Genomic DNA, 20,998 nt, shown 5'->3' with positions numbered 1-20,998 from the left:
AAAACCTTAATTCAAAAGCATTAAAGGCAAACTGGAAAGGGAAAAGAATTCTTAAGGGGCCTGGCGGTGTTGCACCTGGTGAAGTGTACACATCACAGTGCGTAAGAACCCAGGTTCAAGCCTCTGGTCCCCACCTATAGGAGAAAAGCTTCTTATGTGGTGAAGCAGGAATGCAGGTGTTTCTCTGTCTCCTTCCCTCTCCATCTCCCCCCTCAATTTCTGTCTCTATCTAATAATTAATAGATGAAAAATTAAAAGAATTTTTAAAATAGCTGTATGTGTTTATGTGTAAATGGCAGCAAGAAGGTCTTCAAGACTGGGGGAAAATACTGATTATATAAGTCACCACTACATCTCTGCACATCGTTATAGATAACTACCTTCTTTTCCTGAGTAGTCACACTGAATTCCTTTGACATGACAATGATTACCTTTGTCACATACATGCTTTTTCTCAAAATATAATCGAATGCTTCCATAAATTGCTAGTGTTCCTGTAATCCTCATGCAGCCAGTAATATTGGGTTGTTGAAAAAGTTATAATGCTTTTTTGCATAGAAAAACTTAGTAAAAAAAGTCAGAACTTTCCCAAACAACCCAATAGAAGTCAAACCAGAACTGTGATGAAATATTTAATTCATCTACCATAATACTTGTGTTTCCTTCACTTCTCTAATCTCTTATCTTAAAGCCACGACAAGTTGAATTCAGGGCAGCTTCTTATAATATGATGAAATTGCACAGAACTACACAAAGTCATACCTCAAGCCTGGCTCAAAACAGAGAAATAGTCATGATCAAAAAATTGTCAGTAGTGACATTTTTGCCCATTTTTGCCTTTCTATTAGTTGTCCTTGAGCATTGAAATCTCAGAATGAAGGTTAAAAAAAAAAGCACTAAAACTTTTAATAGTAGTAATTCTTATACCATTTATTTATTTATGATTTTCTTTTTCCAGTCAGGCTTTGTGTTTGCATGATTTCACTGCTCCCTACAGGATTTTTCCCCCCCATTCACCTATAGTTAGAAAGAGACTGAGGAAAGAAGAGAATGGGGGTTGGAGCACTCATAGTTTCTTTGCTGCCATGCAGAGTGCTCCTACGAGGTTTCTGAAGATCAAACTCAAGTCTTAGCCCATGGTAAAGCTGCACCCTACAAAGTGAGCTATATTTACTTCCTTTTCCTCGATTTCAGAGAGAAAATGACCCCCCCCATTTAATTTTGTTAATTTCATTTAGTTTTATTTGCTTTGGGGTTCATTTTCTCCATACTGTCCTGAAGATACAAATATTCAGATGCAATTTGTAGAACAATATAGTTTCTTCTCGATTATCTACCACTACTATAAATAACATTAGTTTGCAGAATCTGATAATCTAAGAACTGAATTGTGTTCAATGTTTCCTTTCAATGTCACTAATTTCAGTGGATTCTCCTGAGCTCCATAAGGCTTAATGTTACAGTTAGACATGGTTTCAAAATGCAATTCTTAACTGATACAAATGGAGCAAAAAGAAAGCAGTGAATTACTATTACAGATTCTAGTAGAGTTGAAGCAGAAAAAAAGAGGTGGCTTGGCAAGATAATTTGTTTACCTGTTTAGTCATATGCTCAACCTAGGTTCCAGCCCTGCCCCCACTACATTCAACTAACCTGTCTCTCTGTTTCTATCTGAAAAAGTAACCCTGGGGGAATGATGACAAGAGAAAAAATAATAATAAAATAAAATGAAAGGAAAGGAGAGAGAGAAAGAAGGAAGGAAGGAAAAAAGAAAGAGAAGAAAGAGAGAGAGAAGAGGAGAAGAGAAGAGAAGAGAAGAGAAGAGAAGAGAAGAGAAGAGAAGAGAAGAGAAGAGAAGAGAAGAGAGAGAAAGAGGGAGAGAAAGGAAGTGCAGGCCAGGTGGTAGTGCAGCAAGTTAAGCGCACATGGCATAAGGACCAGTTCGAGCCCCCCCCCCCCACCTGCAGGGTGTCACTTCACAAGAGGGAAAGCAGAACTACAGATGTCTTTCTCTCTTCCTCTCTGCCTTCCTCTCCTCTCTTGATTTTTCTTAGTCCTAACCAACAACAGCAATAATAATAACGACAAGGGCAAGGGCCCCAAAATTGAAAAAATGGCCTTTGGGAATAGTGGATTCGTAGTGTAGGCTCTGAGCCCCAGTGATAGCCTGGAAGAAGAAAAAGAAAGAAAGAAAGAAAGAAAGAGAGAGAGAGAGAGAGAGAGAAAGAGAGAGAGGAAGGAAGGAAGGAAGGAAGGAAGGAAGGAAGGAAGGAAGGAAGGAAGGAAGAAAGGAAAGAATTCTCTCACTTATGTTTGCATAATGACAGGATATCAGTGTTCATTTTACAAATTACATCATGACTTCAGAATTAGGATGGCGATTAATGTCACATCTAGTGAAATACACAATACATTTTGGTTTCAAAATACTAGAAAGAGTTGAACAGAAATATTATAGAATGAATAAGATAATCCATCATAAGCAGTTCTGCTTCAAAAGAATCAACTAAACTGTGTCTTTCTTTCAGGTTTAATTCTCTTGAAGCAGCAAAGACCTCATTTCTTTTCAAGCCCAAACCATTAACAGAAAGCAGTAAATGGACCCACAGAGGATTTTTTTTTCCCATCCCTGAACATCTTTCACCAAATCATACATGCTTAAATACACAGTGGTAGACTTGTATTTACTTTAATTAAACTGAGCAAAGAATAATGTGACAAAGTCCTTTCTGACTACATGTGTACTTTACCTGGAGTTGATTTTACTCTTTGCTGTAAATTAAAAATGGTCAATAGAATTTTTCCCAATAAAATACACAATAGTTGATTAGCCAAAAAAAAAAAAAAAAACTAAAGGCCGCAAAACAGACACTAATCTTAAGAGTTGGTGCAATGAAATTCTGGTGCATATCCTGCGTGGTCATAATGAAAAAAACTGGCTGGGAAGTATGGCTTCATAACACTTTGCCCTTCTGCTTAAGCTTTACAAGGCTTGAGAAATACTGTAAGTGTGTTTCAAATTGACTATATTTTGGAAAGTAAATCTGTAATTGTAAGATTAGATTATTAGCTAAACATTTACTGTACACATACTGGTTTTCAAAAGCATTCATTGAATCCTGACTGGGTAGTTAACTGCCAATGTTTAAATCTTGACAAGAAAAAAAAAGTTAAATGCAATTACTACTGCTTCCACAAATTAAGAATTCTTGAAATAAACCACTTCCTTATCTCAGTGAATACAGATTTTAAACATTGAAAAGCTTTCAAATTACTAGCACCACTTGAAGCTACATTAGATTTATTTATTTATTTATTTATTTATTTGCCTCAGGGTTATCACTGGGGTTCAGTGCCTGCATTGTGAATTCATTGCTCATACAGCCCCCCCCCCCATTTTGTTGCTATTGTTATTATTGCTGTTGTTGGATAGGAAAGAGAGAAATCAAGACAGGAGGGGAAAATGGAAAGGGAGAAAGAGAGACACCTACAGACCTGCTTCATCTCTTGTGAAGTGACTCTCCTGTAGGTGGGGATCCAGGGGCTGGAACCGGGAATCCTTACACAGGTCCATGTGCTTTGCGCAATGTGCACTAACTCTGCGCTACCACCCGGCCCCCAAAGCTACACTGTTTTTTTTACATAAATTGTGAACAATTATACATAATTGTATATACCTCTAACTTTTGTTCCCAATGTTGATCCACTTTCTTTTTCACTTATGAAGAAAGTATGTACAGGGCAGAGGTAGGTAGCATAATGGTTATGCAAAGAGACTCTCATGCCTGAGGCTCCAAGATCCCAGGTTCAATCCCCTGAACCACCATAAACCAGAGCTGAACAATGCTCTGATAAGAAAGAAAGAAAGAAAGAAAGAAAGAAAGAAAGAAAGAAAGAAAGAAAGAGAAGGAAGGAAGGAAGGAAGGAAGGAAGGGAGGGAGGGAGGGAGGGAGGGTGTACAAAGTCTTTATTCCTAAAGATCTCATCTGGCATTTATTAGATGTGTCTTTCTTTCTTTCTTACTTTCTTTCTTTCTTTCTTTCTTTTTTTTTTTTTTGTCTCGGACTGTAGTGATGATTGCATATGTGGCCACTTTCTTGAAAAGTCTCTTTGGTACATCTTATTTCTTATAGACAAATGCAAGGCTGATTTGAAGGTGAAGGGTTTTTAGTACAGAATATACAAAAATTCATAAAGTATATATTGATATAAAACCTAAAGATACACAAGATAGGTACAACACATGGGTCAATCCACTGCATGGCTGTACACCACAGTGTTCTTATGAGAAAATGCCAGAAAAGGAATCAGGGTTTTTTGATACACGGTAATAAATATTTTCACTTATAATGAATAATTTAATTCTTTTGGCATTTAACGTATGAAAAATAGATCTGAAATAATTTCATGGTTTCCTAGCAAAGGCAGAGGTTTTGGAACATAAGGAAAGTAGGCATAATGGAGTTCCTTTCTTTTGTTTTCAAAGAATTTTGTTCCCATATATAAAGTACAAACTGCTATATTTTTTTTCTTATTTGTCAAGTTGATTCTGCAGTGAGATTTCATTTTTAGACAGACACAGAGCAGGAGAAGGAGAGAAGGAGAAAGGAGATAGAGTGGCTGAGGGGGAAGGGAGGCAGGGGACCACAACACTGAAGAAATCCTACAATTCAGTGGGGGCAAGGCTTGAACCTGGGTTGTACACATAATGAAGCAGAACACTATCCAAGTGAGCTATTTTGTTGGCCCCAGAGTTGTTTTTTTAATCTATAGCAATTTCTACTGTGTCTAAGATTCTGAAATAATAATAATAATAATAACTGTTGTTATTATTATTATTCCAGAGGACTGCTCAGCTTTGGTTTATGGTGGTACAGGGGGCTGAACATGGGACTCTAGATCTTGAGGCATGAAAGTCTCTTTGCATAACCATTATGCTATCTACTTCCTCCCCTGAATTATCCTTTGATATCTACCAGCCCTGCCCACAGACTGTTAGTGAGTCTCTATAGCCTTCATTATGGAAATTCAAAGGACCTTTCCCTCTAACTAATGCTAAAATCATCAAGCATTAGAACTGGGCACCTCTCACTTTATTTTATTCTTATTTTTTTGCTGCTAGGGTTATCACTTGGACTTAGTGCAGGCACTACAACACCACTGCTCTGGTAACAAAATTTTCCCCATTTTGTTTGATAGGACAGAGAGAAATTGAGGGGGGATGAAGAGAGAGAGATAGATATAAGAGAGAAAGATAGATACCTACAGACATGCTTTGACAATTGTGAAACGTCCACCCTGCAGGTGGGGAGCCAGGGGGGCTTGAACCAGGAATCTTAACTAGGCGTGCCACTGCCGAGCCCCACACCTCTCACTTTATAAATGGGTAAATCAAAAACAAGAACACTAAGCAGTTGGTCTTATCACACCAGTAGTAGTAAAACTATTTCCTGTACAGTGTTTTCACAAACATCAGTTAAAATAAAATGTTTTTGAATTAATGAAGCTCAAAAACTTATCTGTCCATAGTGGAGCAAGCTGAATTTGAGATGACTTAGGGGCAGTTGTAAGACTAGTCCTAATGTTAGAAGAGTGTGCTGGCACATGTTGTAGTGCACAAGGACCCAGGTTCAAGCCCCTGGTCCCACATGCAGGGGGAAAGCTTTTTGCAAGTAGTGAAGCAATGATGCAAATGTTTCTCTGCCTCTCTTCCTATCAACTTCTTCCCTCTCAGTTTCTGATAGTTTCTATCCAATAACCAAATAAAGATAATTTTAAAAATGTATATAAATAAAATTACTTTATTCATGTTGGCACTTATAAAGTTTTGATGTACTTTATATAGTTTATAAACTTTCTATAAAAAATATAAAGCAATAAATTATTTCATTTAAAGTTAAAAAAAAAACTATTCTTGTTGTGTGCTGGGCTATGAATGATATAAATTTCCCAAGCCAACAGGATCAAAAAGATTCTGTGGGGAGTCGGACGGTAGCGCAGCAGATTAAGTACACGTGTGCAAAGCACAAGGACCGGCATAAGGATCCCGGTTGGAGGCCCCGGCTCCCCACCTGCAAGGGAGTCGCTTCACAGGCAGTGAAGCAGGTCTTCAGGTGTCTGTCTTTCTCTCCCCTCTGTCTTCCCCTCCTCTCTCCATTTCTCTCTGTCCTATCCAACAACAACAACAACTACTACAAGAATAAAACAACAAAAGAGAATAAATAAATATTTTTAAAAAAGATTCTGTGTTCATCCTCCTTAAATCAACATCTAAAAAGGTGCGATAAAGTAAAGAAAGGGGGTGGGGCACAAACAAAAATAATTGCTTTTCTATAAATTATTTTTTCTCCAAAATATGTTATTGAACTTTTCTGGGTGAAACATCTGAGTAGTTTAATGAGGAAGGTTCTGTTAGTTAACTGGCTGGGAATCAAACCAAGTTAAATTGAAATGTTCAATTTCAATAATGGTATATCTTATAAAATAAATCACATCTTAAAGAACATGCTGAGGGGGATAAATGGTAGACAGAGCACATTACCCATGGTAAGGACCCAGGTTGAAGACTCTGCTCCCTACTTTAGAGGCTCTCTATCTCCCACTCCTCTCTCAACTTTTTTTTTTTTTTTTTGGTCCTATAAGATAAAATGAAGACCCTTCTATGCCAACCCCCACGAAAAAAAAAAAAAAAAAAAAAAAAAAGGACACCAGGAGTGGTACATTCACAGGCACTGAAACTCAGCATATAACTCTGGTGGTAATAGAAAAATAAACAAACAAGTAAGTATTTGAAAACTGAGCTTCTTCATTTTCTGACCATAACACCACAGGGCTCTGGCTCCTGGTGGTTCTAAAGACAAAAACTGGAGCTTCTCATATGCAAATTCTGTGTTCTATTTAAGCAAGTAATACGTTTTCCTAACAAGTTTGATTTTCAGACAAACTACCTAGAACTTTGCTTAATATGCAAATACACTCAGTGTTTGAAACATCACTTCATATATTGGTACTGACAACAGAGTATGTATCTGCAATCTCATGCACAGGAATATTGTGTGGCCCAATTGATATGTTCTGATTCTATGATACCTTTTTGTTTTGTCACTGGATAACTGAGGCTGCTTGAACAAATACAGACACATTTGCAGAATAGCATCAGTTCCTCTATTTACCCCATGCTAAAATTTCTTTTCTACCATGAAGTAGATGACACTCAGCAAATATGTATATTAATAAACAGGGTAGGGGCCAGGTGGTGGCATGCCTGGCGGAGGGCACACATTATAGTGTGTAAGGACCTGGGTTCAAGCCTCCCGGTCCCCACCTGCCCACCTGCAGAGGGAAAACTTTGCAAATGGTGAAGCAGGACTGCAGGTGTCTCTCTGTCTCTTGCACTCTCTATCACTCCCTTTCCTCTTGATTTATAGCTGTTTTTATTCAATAAATAAAATTTTTGTTCAGACACTTAAACTGGATTTCTAAGGCAGGGACAGTTTTTCTGGATCATCTATAACCTTGAACAGAGTTCTGGTATAGATCAAACAGTAGGGATTATAATAGATAATAACTAACAACTATGCAAAAAGCACTGACATAATACATTAGTAGTTGCATATATTCTATAGCTGTCAATATTCAGGAGAGCAGTGTTACATTTCTTGAAGGCTAAGAAAGCCCTTAATGAAACCAAATGCTTTTTAGCAATTAGTCCCCCTGACATTTCTTGTTTGTTATATGTTATATTCTTTAAGTGTACTATTAATGACCTAAATACTTGTCAGCATTTTATATACCCATAGATGTTCACACATATTGCGTCTTACTCTGAAAATATTGTAATACCAGTGTATAAATCCAACAGATGGGTGACCTACCTAAATTTAGCTGTAAAACCAAAAAAGTTACTGTATGTAACTGCAACCAACGATTCATAAGTGAAAGGGAAGTTAAGTGATCCAGAAATTACATCTAGCTGGATGCCTTATGTGATTCTTTCCATGTACAAGGACTTGGGTTCAAGTCCCTGGTCCCCGCCTATAGGGGGATAGCTTCCTGAGTAGTGAAGTAGGTCAGCTGCTGTCTCTCTTCCTCTGTGTCTCCTCCTCCCCTTTGAATTTCTCTCTGTTCTGTCAAATAAAAGGTGGTGGGGACAGGAAAAATGGCCACAGGGGCAATGGATTTGTCATGCAGGTACTGAGCCCCAGCAATAACACTGATAGTAATAATAAAAAGAAAGAGAGAGGAGGCAGAGCCAAGATGACATCTTGGAAGCAGCTACTGGCGTGAGCTTCGACAACAATTGCTGGAAACGGTAGGATTCCTGACCTTCAGCAGGACAGAGAATAAGAGGTCCTAGGTGTGACACCATGGAGGTGACTATTGCTCAATTTGGGTTAGAAAATAGAGAAAAAATAAGTAAATTTTTTTTATTATTCCTGAAGTGAACCCCTCCCCTCCCCACCCCAACCAGACCCTGGGGGCCAGAGAGCTGCTCCTAGCAGGCACCCACGCTGAGCTTCTTTCTTTACCAAGATTCCTGGCTCACCAGGGGTGTTATTCCAATCCTGTTCCTTTCTGAATACCTTGGCCCCTTTTCTTTCTGTCTAAGTGGCCAATTGGAGCTACATATATCTGACCAAGCAGAGCCTCACCCTGCCTGGGAAAGACTGCCTGGAGGCTTTTTCTTTCTTTTTATTTTTTCTTATTTATTTATTTTTTAATAATCAGCTGCCTCTGCTCAGGGGGCAATCTGGATTCATCCAAGCTGAAGACAGGACAGGTTTTTTTACTCTGCTCTATTTTATTATTACTATAGTATATACACATATCCCTTTCCCCCTCTCCTTCAGGCTGACCAGAATTAACTCTTACTGTTTTTTCCATTGCTAAGTGACAGGGTGTCTTATCCATTGCGAGAGAAAGTTGTTTTGCTCTTCCTACCTACTCTACCACTCTCTCCATTCTCCCTCCTCCTAGCTAAATAAATAAAAACAAATAAATAATAGAAAAACTCTTTCCTTTCACTGCTCTTTTTTTTACTTTTTTTTGTCTTTTCTTTTTTCTTTTCTCTCTCTCTCTCTCTTTTCTTCTTTTTTTCTTTTTCTTATTCTTGTCTTCCTTTCAAACTTCCTCCTTCTTCAGCTTTCTGAATTCACTGATACTCATTTGAGAATTATTTGGGGGAAGAAATCAGAATCAGAGTGGACTCTGTGTGTGTCTCTTCTCTACATCCCTTTCTCCTCTTGCTACCCCTTGAATATACAGTAGACAATAGATTTGCATAATTGTTTATTCGTGCTATCCCTTTTTTCCTTTCTCTTTCTCCTTCACTTGGATTTGGTTGCTATTTTTTCTCGGACTGGAGACGTTGATTGGCTAAATGGTATGGTAAACTGCATCAGTCCCTGATTCAGTTGCTATTGTAATTTCTGAGGATGGTGATTTGTCATTAAGGTATTTATGACAAATGCATCTGAGGATGCATTTGTCATAAAGGTATTTAGTATAGTGTGGCTTGTACTCAAAACACAACAACTGAGGAACAAAAGAACATAAATAATAAAAAAAAATCAATTAAAAAAAAAAGGTTAAACCAAGAGCAACTAAAACTGCTACTACAATGAATCAAGAAAAGAACCCAGAAGAAACTACAAATCAGGCAGAAGTAACCATAGGTAAGAAAAGTATACAAGCAATAATAAACTTATTAATCACAGAAATGAAACAACTTTGAAAGAAAGGGCTAGCAGTATTAGGGAAACAACAGATAAGGCCCTCAAGGGAAATACTATTTACCATGAGTCAATTTGAGAACTGAAAGCTGAAATAGCTGAACTAAAGACAGCAGCTGAGGGAAGAGACAGGAGAAAATAGAATTAGTCAGACAGAGGATGACTTAGCAAAAACTAAGAAAGAGGTGAAAGAGCTCACAAAGAGATTGAGAGACACTGAAAACAACAGAGACATATGGGATGATCTCAAAAGAAGTAACATTTGTATCAGTGGCCTACCAGAGGAAGAAAGAGAGGAAGGGGAGGTAAACATTCTAGAGGAAATTATAGAAGAAAACTTCCCAGACCTGTACAACAGAAAGGACATTAAGATACAAGAGGCTCAGAGAGTCCCAAACAGAATCAACCCAGAACTGAAGACACAAAGATACATCATAGTTACAATGAAAAGAAGTAAGGATAAAGAAAGGATCCTAAAGGTTACAAGAGAAAAACTAAATGTCACATACATGGTAAAACCCATAAGACTATCAGCAGACTTCTCCACTCAACCTCTAAAAGCCAGAAGAGAATGGCAAGATATCTATGGAACCCAGAATGGAAAAGGGTCTCAACCAAGGATAATATATCCTGCTAGACATTCATTCAAACTAGATGGAGGGGTCAAAACCTTCTTAGACAAACAACTGTTAAAGGAGGCAACCATCAACACACCTGCTCTGAAAGAGGTTCTAAAAGACCTCTTATAAACAAGAACATCACTATAATACTTGGAATATATCAGAGAAAATAAAAATTTGTTGAACAGTGGCATTACAATACATTAAAACCATAATATCAATAAATTTCAATGGATTAAACTCATCCATCAAAAGGCACAGAGTGGAAGGATGGATCAGAAAACATAACCTAACCATATGCTGCTTGCAAGAATCCCATCTGACACAACAAGATAAACACAGACTTAAAGTGAAAGGATGGAAAACTATCACACAGGCTAATGGACCACAAAAAAGGCAGGAACAGCCATTCTCATCTCTGATACCATAGATTTTAAATTAAATAAAGTAATAAAAGATAGGAAAGGACATTACATAATGATTAGAGGATCAATCAGCCATGAAGACTTAACAATTATTAACATCTATACACCCAATGAGGGACCATCTAAATACATCAAACACCTACTAAAAGAACTTCAAAAATACATCAATAGTAATATAATAATAGTGAGAGACTTTAAAACCCCACTCTCACACTTAGACATATCAACAAAGCAGAGAATCAACAAAGAAACAAGACAATTAAATGAAGAGATGGAATGACTAGACCACCTGGACATTTTCAAAGCCCTTACACCAAAACACTGGAATACACATTGTTCTCAATTTCACACAACATACTCAAGGATATGCCACATGTTAGGCCACAAAGACAGCATCCATAAATTCAAGAACACTGAAATCATCCCAAGTATCTTCTCAGACCACAGTGGAGTAAAACTAACATTTAACAACAAACAGAAAACTATTAAAAGACACAGAATTTGGAAACCAAACAACATACTGCTTAAGATCCACAGGTTCATAGAGTTACTCAAGCAAGAAATTAAAATGTTCCTGGAAACAAGTGAATATGAAGACATAACCTATCAAAATATTTGGGAAACTGCTAAAGCAGTATTGAGATGGAAACTTATAGCCATATAATCATATATTAAACAACAAGAAAAAGCTCAAATAAACTACCTTACTGCACACCTTAAGGACTTAGAGGAAGAGGAACAAAGGAGCCCTAAAGCAAACAGAAGGAAAGAAATAACTAAAATTAGAGTAGAAATAACATCGAAAATAATAAAACATACAAAAGATCAATAAAGCCAAATGTTGGTTCTTTGAAAAATTAAACAAGATTGACAAACCCCTAGCCAGACTCACTAAAAAAAAAGGGAGAAGACTCAAATTCATAGAATTGTAAACGGTAGAGGAGATATCACAACTGACACCACAGAAATCTAGAGAATCATGCGAAACTTCTACGAAGAACTATACGCCACCAAGCTAGAGAATCTGGAAGAAATGGAACAATTCCTAGAAGCATATGCCCTTCCAAAACTGAACCAAGAAGGACTACGAAACCTAAATGCACCAATCACAGACAAAGAAATTGAAACCGTTATTAAGAATCTTTCCAACAACAAAAGTCCTGGACCAGATGGCTTCACAAACGAATTCCACAAAACCTTCAGGAAACAGTTAGTGCCCATACTTCTAAAGCTTTTACATAAGATTTAAGAAACAGAACACTCCTTTACACCTTCTATGAAACCAATATCACCCTGATACCAAAAGCAGATAGGGACACAGCAAAAAAGGAAAACTACAGACCGATATCTCTGATGAACATAGATGCCAAAATATTAAACAAGATCTTGGCCAACTGGATACAGCAGCATATCAAAAAGACTGTTCATCATTACCAAGTGGGATTTCTCCCAGAAATGCAAGGCTGGTTCAACATCCATAAGTCAATCAATGTCATTCACCACATCAATAAAAGCAAAGCCAAAACCCACATGATTATCTCAATAGATGGAGAGACAGCGTTTGACAAAATCCAACACCCGTTCATGCTAAAAACACTACAAAAAATGGGAATAGATGGGAAATCCCTCAAGATAGTGGAGTCCATATATAGCAAACCTACAGCCAACAACATACTCAATGGACAGAAGCTGAGGACTAGACAGGGTTGTGCAGTTTGACCATTACTCTCCAACATAGTACTAGAAGTTCTTGCCATAGCAGTCAGGCAAGAGAAAGAAATCAAAGGAATACAGATCAGAAGGGAAGAAGTCAAGCTCTCACTATTTGCAGATGATATGATAGTATACATAGAAAAAACTAAAGAATCCAGCAGAAAACTACTGGAAGTTATTAGGCAATATAGCAAGGTATCAGGCTACAAAATGAATGTGCAAAAATCAGTTGCATTTCTTTATGAAAACACTAAATCTGAAGAAGAAATCCAGAAATCACTCCCATTCACTGTTGCAGCAAAATCAATAAAATACCTAGGAATAAAGTTGACCAAAGAAGTGAAAGACTTGTATACTAAAAACTATGAGAGTCACTATTCAAGGAAATAGAAAATGATACCAAGAAATGGAAAGACATCCCATGCTCATGGATTGGAAGAATAAATATCATCAAAATGAATATTCTCCCAATAGCCATATACAAATTTAACATGATACCCATAAAAGTTCCACCAACCTTCTTTAAGAGAATAGAACAAACACTACAATCATTTATCTGGAATCAGAAAACACCTATAATTGCCAAAACAATCTTCAGGAGAAGAAACAGAAATGGAGGCATCACACCCCCAGATCTCAAACTACATTATAAACCATCATCATCAAAACAGTGTGGTACTGGAACAAAAATAAGCACACAGACCAGTGGAACAGAATTGAAAGCCCAGAAATAAATCCCCACACCTATGGACATCTAATCTTTGATAAGGGGGCCCAAAGTATTAAATGGACAAAGGAGGCTCTCTTCAATAAATGGTGTTGGGAAAACTGAGTTAAAACATGCAGAAGAATGAAATTAAACCACCTTATCTCACCAGAAACAAAAATCAACTACAAATGGATCAAAGACCTGGATGTTAGACCGGAAACTATCAAATACTTAGAGGAAAACATTGGTGGAATACTTTCCCACCTCTACCTCAAGGACATCTTTGATGAAACAAACCCAATTGCAAGGAAGACGAAAGCAAAAACAAACGAATGGGACTACATCAAATTGAAAATGTTCTGCACAGCCAAAGAAACTGTCACACAAACAAAGAGACCCCTCACAGAATGGGAGAAGATTTTCACATGCCATACATCAGACAACAGACTAATCACCAAAATATACAAAGAGCTCAGCAAACTTAGCACCAAAAAAGCAAATGACCCCATCCAAAAATGGGCAGAGGATATGAACAAAACATTCACTTCAGAGGAGATCCAAAAGGCTAACAAACATATGAAAAACTGCTCCAGGTCGCTGATTGTCACAGATGCAAATAAAGATAACATTGAGATACTACCTCACTCCTGTGAGAATGGCATACATCAAAAAGGACAGCAGCAACAAATGCTGGATAGCCTGTGGGGTTAGAGGAACCCTTTTGCACTGCTGGTGGGAATATAAATTGGTCCAGCCTCTGTGGAGAGCAGTCTGGAGAACTCTCACAAGGCTAGACATGGACCTTCCATATGACCCAGTAATCCCTCTCCTCGGGATATACCCCAAGGAATCCATAACTCCCAACCTAAAAGATGAGTGTACTCTTGTTTTCATAATAGCACAATTCATAATAGCTAAAATCTGGAAGCAACCCAGGCGCCCAACAACAGATGAGTAGCTGAGAAAGCTGTGGTATATATACACAATGGAATACTATACAGCTATCAATAACAATGAACCCACCTTCTCTGACCCATCTTGGTCAGAGCTAGAAGGAATTATGTTAAGTGAGCTAAGTCAGAAAGATAAATGTGAGTATGGGATGACCCCACTCATCAACAGAAATTGAGAAAGAAGATCAGAAAGGGAAGCTAAAAGCAGGATCTGACTAAATTGAGAGTAGGGCACCAAAGTAAAAACCCTATGGTGAGGGGAGGGTGGACATTCAGCTTCCCGGGGCAGTTGGGGGGGGGGGGGGTTGGGGATGGGTAGGTGGAAGGAAACACAGTCTTTTGGTGGTGGTAATGGTGTTTATGTACACTCCTATTAAAGTGTAGTCATATAAATCACTATTTAATTAATATGATAGGGGGAAAATTGATTGTATGTCTCAAATATTTTAAAACACAGACCAAGGCTTTTTAATGCATAGGCTGAGTCTTTGATATGTTGACTCTCTCAAAAGCCTAGACCAGGGAGATCAGAAGCAACCAGTGGCACAGCTATATACAAGATGCTGGGTATTATACACCAAACCCTAACAAAGGGACTTTTCAAAATGAACCCAATTACCAAATAATGTGATGATAACAATAACTGTCCATTGTCTTCTTGAATCCTAAGACAGCAGGAACCTCACATTTCCACTATAGAGCCTATATTTCCCCCAGTCCTGGAAACTTATGGTGGGGCTCACTTTCCCGCATGCTTCTCCCAATTCATATCAAATAATATTGCATCTGCGGATCACAACCTAATCAAGGCAAGGAGTGCCACCTCAACATGCTTCACCTCAGACTGTGTCCAGAGACTGCAGGTGTGGAATGACAGCCCTTCAGCTTCATTCCTCGAGTGAGACCTTTCTTTTCATAGTATTCTCTAATTCCATCCCAGGTGGTTCACTTCCTAACGAAGTCCCAAAACCTAGATATAGACCAGGTTCCATGAGATAGAGCATATGTTCACAAGTATCCATAAACTAGGGCAAAATATATACCTGAAAGCAGAAGTACACTAGCATCTGCAGTGAGTACCCCTAAACACTTCATCTCCACTATTCCAATCTTTGGACCCATTATTGTTCAACAATTTGTTTGGCTTTGTATGTTAACTCTCTTTTCAGCCACCAGGTTCCAGATGCCATCATGATGCCGACCAGGCTTCCCTGGACTGAAGACCCCACCAATGTGTCCTGGAGCTCCGCTTTCCCAGAGACCCACCCTACTAAGGAAAGAGAGAGGCAGACTGGGAGTATGGACCAACCAGTCAATGTCCATCTTCAGCGGGGAAGCAATTATAGAAGCCAGATATTCCACCTTCTGCAACCCACAAAGACCCTGTTCCATACTCCCAGAGGGATACAGAATGGGAAAGCTATCAGGGGAGGGGAGGGGATATGGAGACTGGGTGGTGTGAATTGTGTGGAGTTGTACCCCTCCTATCCTATGGTTTTGTCAATGTCTCCTTTCTTAAATAAAAAAAATAATAATAATAGTAAATAAAAAATTTAAAAAAAGAAAGAGAGAAGCATTAGAAACCAAAGTGAAAACAGGTAGACTCTCAGATTATTTTTTCTTTTTAGAGTAATATTCAGAATATGTCCTTCCCACCATTACAAGTAGTTTTAATTTGTTGTTATATAAAGTGGCAGAATAATGGAGACTTTGTAATATAAACATTACATTATAATTGTGGGAAAAAACAGCACTAAAAGCATTCCAATATTTTCATTATGAAAAAAAAATAAAGTGTGACCTAATTTACAGCATCAAAAATCACACCATTACAATGAAAAGTATATGTACTGATTTCTAGAATGTAGTTCTGAGCCAGCTTCTAATAAGGTAAATATCCGAGAATGAAATATGTAGAGATAATCACATATAGTTTATGAAAAGCAACTTGTACATATGAGTTGGGCTCATACTGTTTTAATTTTTTAAAACTAATCTGTAGATACTTCTGGATTTGTAATTTTCTGTGACTTCACAGTTATTGTTCACGCTGAAAACTGCCAATCTATTCAGTCATATTGTGCTTGGTTCGTGTGTGTGTGTGTGTGTGTGTGTATGTGCGCGCATCTATGTACATGCAGTGAAGTGAAGAGGAAATGATGCTTTTAAAAGATTCAAATATTGTGGTCCAGGAGGTGGCGCAGTGCTAGGGAATGAGACTCACAAGCATGAGATCCTGAGTTCAATCCCAGCAGCACATGTACCAGAGTGATGTCTGGCTCTTTTTCTCTCTCCTCCTATCTTTCTCATTAATAAAATAAATAAAATCTTTTAAAAAAGATTCAAATATCAACTGCCAATTAAATTTAAATAAAATAGTGTAAAGTTAATTCAATCCTTCGGGGTTAACATGGCAATCTTAGGAACCAGGGAAATCTAAGGCATGCAAAATGTATAAAGCAGTGAGTGCTTGGAGTCATTATATTCTGATGAGTTTACATGTGGCTTATTCTTTCTGTTTAGTAATTTTGAGATTTGCAAAATTGAATTTTAGTCATTAAATTAAAGATAGGGCAGCTGAGGAAAGAAAAATCGGAGCAAAATATGGGAAATGGAAAAGAGAACTGAAAAAAAGGTACCATTGACACTTAAGCATAGTTAAAAATTCACAAACATCGTTCACTCTTAGATTTTTGCCAGTTTTAATAATGCTAGAATAATGAGTGTAGGCAATATTTTGCTTCATATTGTTCATAGGCAGTATCTTGTTTCAACTGACTTATTATTCAAATGGATAGAATATATGCTTAGCTCTTAAAACATTGTAACTTAATGTGGACAAATCCTGGAAGTCATTGGCTATGTGCTATATTTTTCCCATCTGGAAACTATAAAGTATGAGTTAATAGGGTTCCCCCCCCCATTAGCATTCTGCCTACTGCAGTCATTATATAGTTAATTAATTGCAGTTGTAGTTTATAAATGTATCCAAATGCTGTGAGATGAGCATATTTCATAAATTTAAGGAGCATATAGAAGGCACACAGATAGTAACATTTCACCATAACTGCTCAAAACATCTTTCATAAGCAACACTACTTCATTAATTACTTAGTAAATATTTAAGCATTTTTTTCCCCGTGGTTAATGTCTTGGTGAGAAATTTGCTTGGCAGTTGAGCTCAATTGATATTGTGACCAGACATTTGATACCACCTCAGAGCTGGTCTAGTTTCATTCCATTTTGCTCATTAGAAGAAAGTGGCTCTTACCCTTAAAGGCAACTTTGATTGTGAGTTATAGAAAGTATTTCTCACTGGCTTATCTTGCTTAGAAGATATCAGTCAACCTCCCAAAAGATCTATTCAAAGTTCTGTCTGATTCTGTTACTATCCAGTGGAAGCCTCCCAAATGAGAAGCAATTTACTACTTAATGGACTCTTTCATTTCTTTTTCTTTTTCTTTTTTTTACATTTTTTTCCCTTTTGTTACCCTTTTTTTTTTTATCGTTGTTGCTGTCATTATTGTTGTTACTGCTGTTGTTGTTAGTTAGGACAGAGCAAAATCGAGAGAGGAGGGGAAGACAGAGAGGAGGAGAGGAAGATAGATACCTACAGACCTGCTTCACCACCAGTGAAGCAATCCCCCTGTAGGTGGGGAGCTGGGGGCTCGAACCAGGATCCTTAAGCCTGTCCATTCCCTTGTGCCACAGGCGCTTAACCCACGGTGCCACCGCCCGCCTCCCTGGGCTTTTTCATTTCTAAGTAAAGGGAATGGAGGGAAAAGTATAAGAAATTGGAAAAATTATATGATTCTGGAAAAAAGAAGTATCAGGCACAAGGGTTAATTATCTAAGTTCTAACTCAATGTATGAATAAAGGGTTTCACTCTTTATCTAGTTCAAGTCAGGGTTTAAAAGGTAAATCAAAAGACATGACACAACTTCCTTTAGAGAATGAAAATTCTCTCCATACGTAATATCCTTCAGCCAAATGGTTAAGTGAACTATGGGTGACTCACAAATTAATAAAAATATAAAAACATTAATAGAGGTGCATTTAAACACTTTTTTGTTTATTTTTTATATTGTTTCTTGCCAACAGGGTAAGCACTGGGGTTCAGTGCAGGCACTACCAATCCACAACTACCAGCAGCCATTTTTTCCTTTCTATTTTATTGGATAGGACAGAGATATTGAGAGGGGAGAGGGAAGTAGCGAGGGAGAGAGAAAGACAGACACCTGCAGACCTGCTTCACTGTTTGTGATGTGTCCCCCTAGCAGGTGTGGAGTGGAGCTGGGTTCAAACCAGGGTCCCTGCTAATAGTAAAGTGTACTCTCAATCAGGTGCACCACCATCTAGCCCCTACATTTAAACTCTTAAAATGTTTAATAAAATTTTGGCAGCATGATTTTGTCAAATTCAAGTAAATTGATTTCCCCCATTTATCATTTCCCATGCCCTCTCTTGGAAAGGTTGTATCCTGCTTTCTAGAAATTAGGTGACAGAAAGTTGGGCACTTTAAAATGATCAAATCATTTCAAAATTTGAACTGCACATTGGTCAACTCTCCAGGCTCAGTAATAAACTGAGTATGGAAAAAGTTTTCTCATAAATAAATATCTATTTATAAGTCAGAGGTTCAATAATAGTAAAACTGTCCCTATGGGCTGCTCATATTTTTCAGAATCAAAATTTACCTAGGGAAAATTTAGTAAAACCCTAAAAATACTTGAATCATTGAACATCTGGTAAATAGTAAACATTGTCATATGTGTGTATATATATATATGTGTGTGTGTGTGTGTATCCAACTCATGATTGCCTACTTTTAATTTTGCTCTTATTTTTCCTCAACATCACAGAGTAAAAAGTTCACAAACAATAGACATAATACTATTTCTGATCTAGTAATGCAACTTCTATTCAAGCAATTTCTCCCCTGATATATGAAGCAGAGATTACCCAGTTTAACAAAAAGTAGAGGCCATATTAGACATGACATTCAATCATACAAGTAGCAGAAGATGCAGTCAAATGTTCCTTTGAAAAGAGAGATTAGGTTGCCTTCAGTAGTAGGAACCCTGTCCCTCACCCTCCCTTTTTCTGATCTACACTTCCTTCTGTTCTCCATCTGCTCTGCCCCCACCTATTATTTCCACTCACTGTCAAGCATGCCAACCCCATCTGGTCATACTCTTGCTTCTGCTGGTACTAATTCCCATGGGCCTAGAAAATAGTTTAATGCCAAGGCATTTTACCTCTTCACTAGAATAGGGACTAGCTAACCGAGTATCAAACAATTCCCCAAAGAATTCTCACACATGAACATGCACATGATCCTGCATACACAAACTAGTTTCAAAATTTTCTCCTAGAGTACAATTAAAAGAAAGCCGTTAAGATTCTTATAAGTTGGCTGCATAAACAAACTGAAGTCTTATTGTTTATCTTTAAAATAACCAAAATGGACATTCAGAAACAATTTAATTAATCTCAGACATGCAATTTTTCAGTAAGCAAATTGATTAGTGTAAATAAAAGTTCCTCAGATCTTACCATCGTGAAACATTTCCATTAATTATGAGGTTTCATCATTGCTTAGTAATTTGTCATACTCAAATACATCTAATCCATACATTCCACCTTTACAAATTCTCGACGAAATTTTACTCTGCCGCAAAAAGCATGCATGATCAGAAGCCAAACACATTTAAGTAGAATAATCACCAAGTCTTTAGCAGTAATAAAGCAGTCTGCAAGTACTGAAAGCAGCTTTTATTCATGCTTTTCCTTGAACCAACTTAATACACATATATATTTATATACACACACAAACACAAACATTTGAATTGTTTTTGCCACAAGCATGCTAGAGAATCTCAGAAGCTCACAAAAAGCAGCAAACAATACTAGAAGCAATCATGCTCAGGGTTTAAGGACATCAAAAAATAATTTTTAAGAACAACCTTTCTACATTTCATATACAGCGTGCATTAAATTTGGCATGCAATCTCCAAGAAGAAATATTTTAATATTGTCTAAAAAGTAGTTTCTCCAAAAGAGCTTTTCTTATTTTCATTATTATTATTCTCAGGCTTCTAGTATCTTAAACCCTGCATGCTGCAGCACTAAGCTGTACTGAGCACCGGCTGTGATAGAAAAAGCTACCTGCGAGTTTTCACAGTGCCATCTCATATCCATGTCTGTCTGCCTACCCTGCGTGCTTAGAGCTTTTTTCTTAATTCTTAATGGAAATCCTAGGAAATTTAGTCCATCCTCTGAAATCAATACTGGTGACAGGAGAGCTCCCTGACTCAGTGGGAGATCAAGATGATAAATTGCCTGCGCATCAGCCTGGCCTATCAGTGCCCTGCACACAGATGAAAAGACACAGAAAAGGCTCTATCAGTCACGTGTCACCCAGGAGCCAATGGCCACCGCGCTACTGTAGGAAGGGATGCTGCAGTTCTGTCTGCAGTCAACTAGACTGTTGGTACACAGCCCAACTCGCACTCTGCTCAAAAAGCTCCAGGCAGTCGCTGCTATTGAATTTGCTCTCTTCCAGGGACTCCATAGGGGAACTGACATCCCTTAGCCCCCTGACCCAATTTAAGATCTCTTTTCATGCACAAGTAATTTTCTCTATGTAATTTAATAATCCATTGTGATCACAGAGCAAAAGGAAAACTATTTTTTTAATACCCAACACAAATTCTTATGTGCTACCCTTCAGATAATTATCATGGTTTCACATTAAAGTAGAAGCCTTAAATGACACAATTAGTATGCAATCATATCAGAGCTGCCTTAAAGCTTTATAGTTGGGACTGTAATCTTATCCAAGTT

The 20,998-nt window shown here is 37.7% G+C and overlaps 1 protein-coding gene across 40 annotated transcripts in view; it reads right to left on the bottom strand.

The window, feature by feature from the left end:
• NRXN1 (neurexin 1) overlaps window positions 1-20,998 on the bottom strand; it is a 1,383,669-nt gene that overhangs the window by 53,667 nt on the left and 1,309,004 nt on the right. For 2 of the 40 annotated variants that reach the window (XM_016189710.2, XM_016189711.2), the window contains exon 1: window positions 20,321-20,519. The exons of the other annotated variants lie outside the window; for them this stretch is intronic. In XM_016189710.2, the coding sequence (XP_016045196.1) occupies window positions 20,321-20,353 (33 nt within the window). In that variant the 5' untranslated portion in view covers window positions 20,354-20,519. Of the gene's footprint in view, window positions 1-20,320; window positions 20,520-20,998 lie in introns of those variants that run through there. 40 annotated transcript variants of the gene reach the window in all.

This window comes from Erinaceus europaeus, chromosome 3 (assembly GCF_950295315.1).
Source record: "Erinaceus europaeus chromosome 3, mEriEur2.1, whole genome shotgun sequence".
Classification (NCBI taxonomy): domain Eukaryota; kingdom Metazoa; phylum Chordata; class Mammalia; order Eulipotyphla; family Erinaceidae; genus Erinaceus; species Erinaceus europaeus.
The sequence above is the reverse complement of the archived record's forward strand: the minus strand, read 5'-3'. Positions and strand labels throughout refer to the sequence as shown.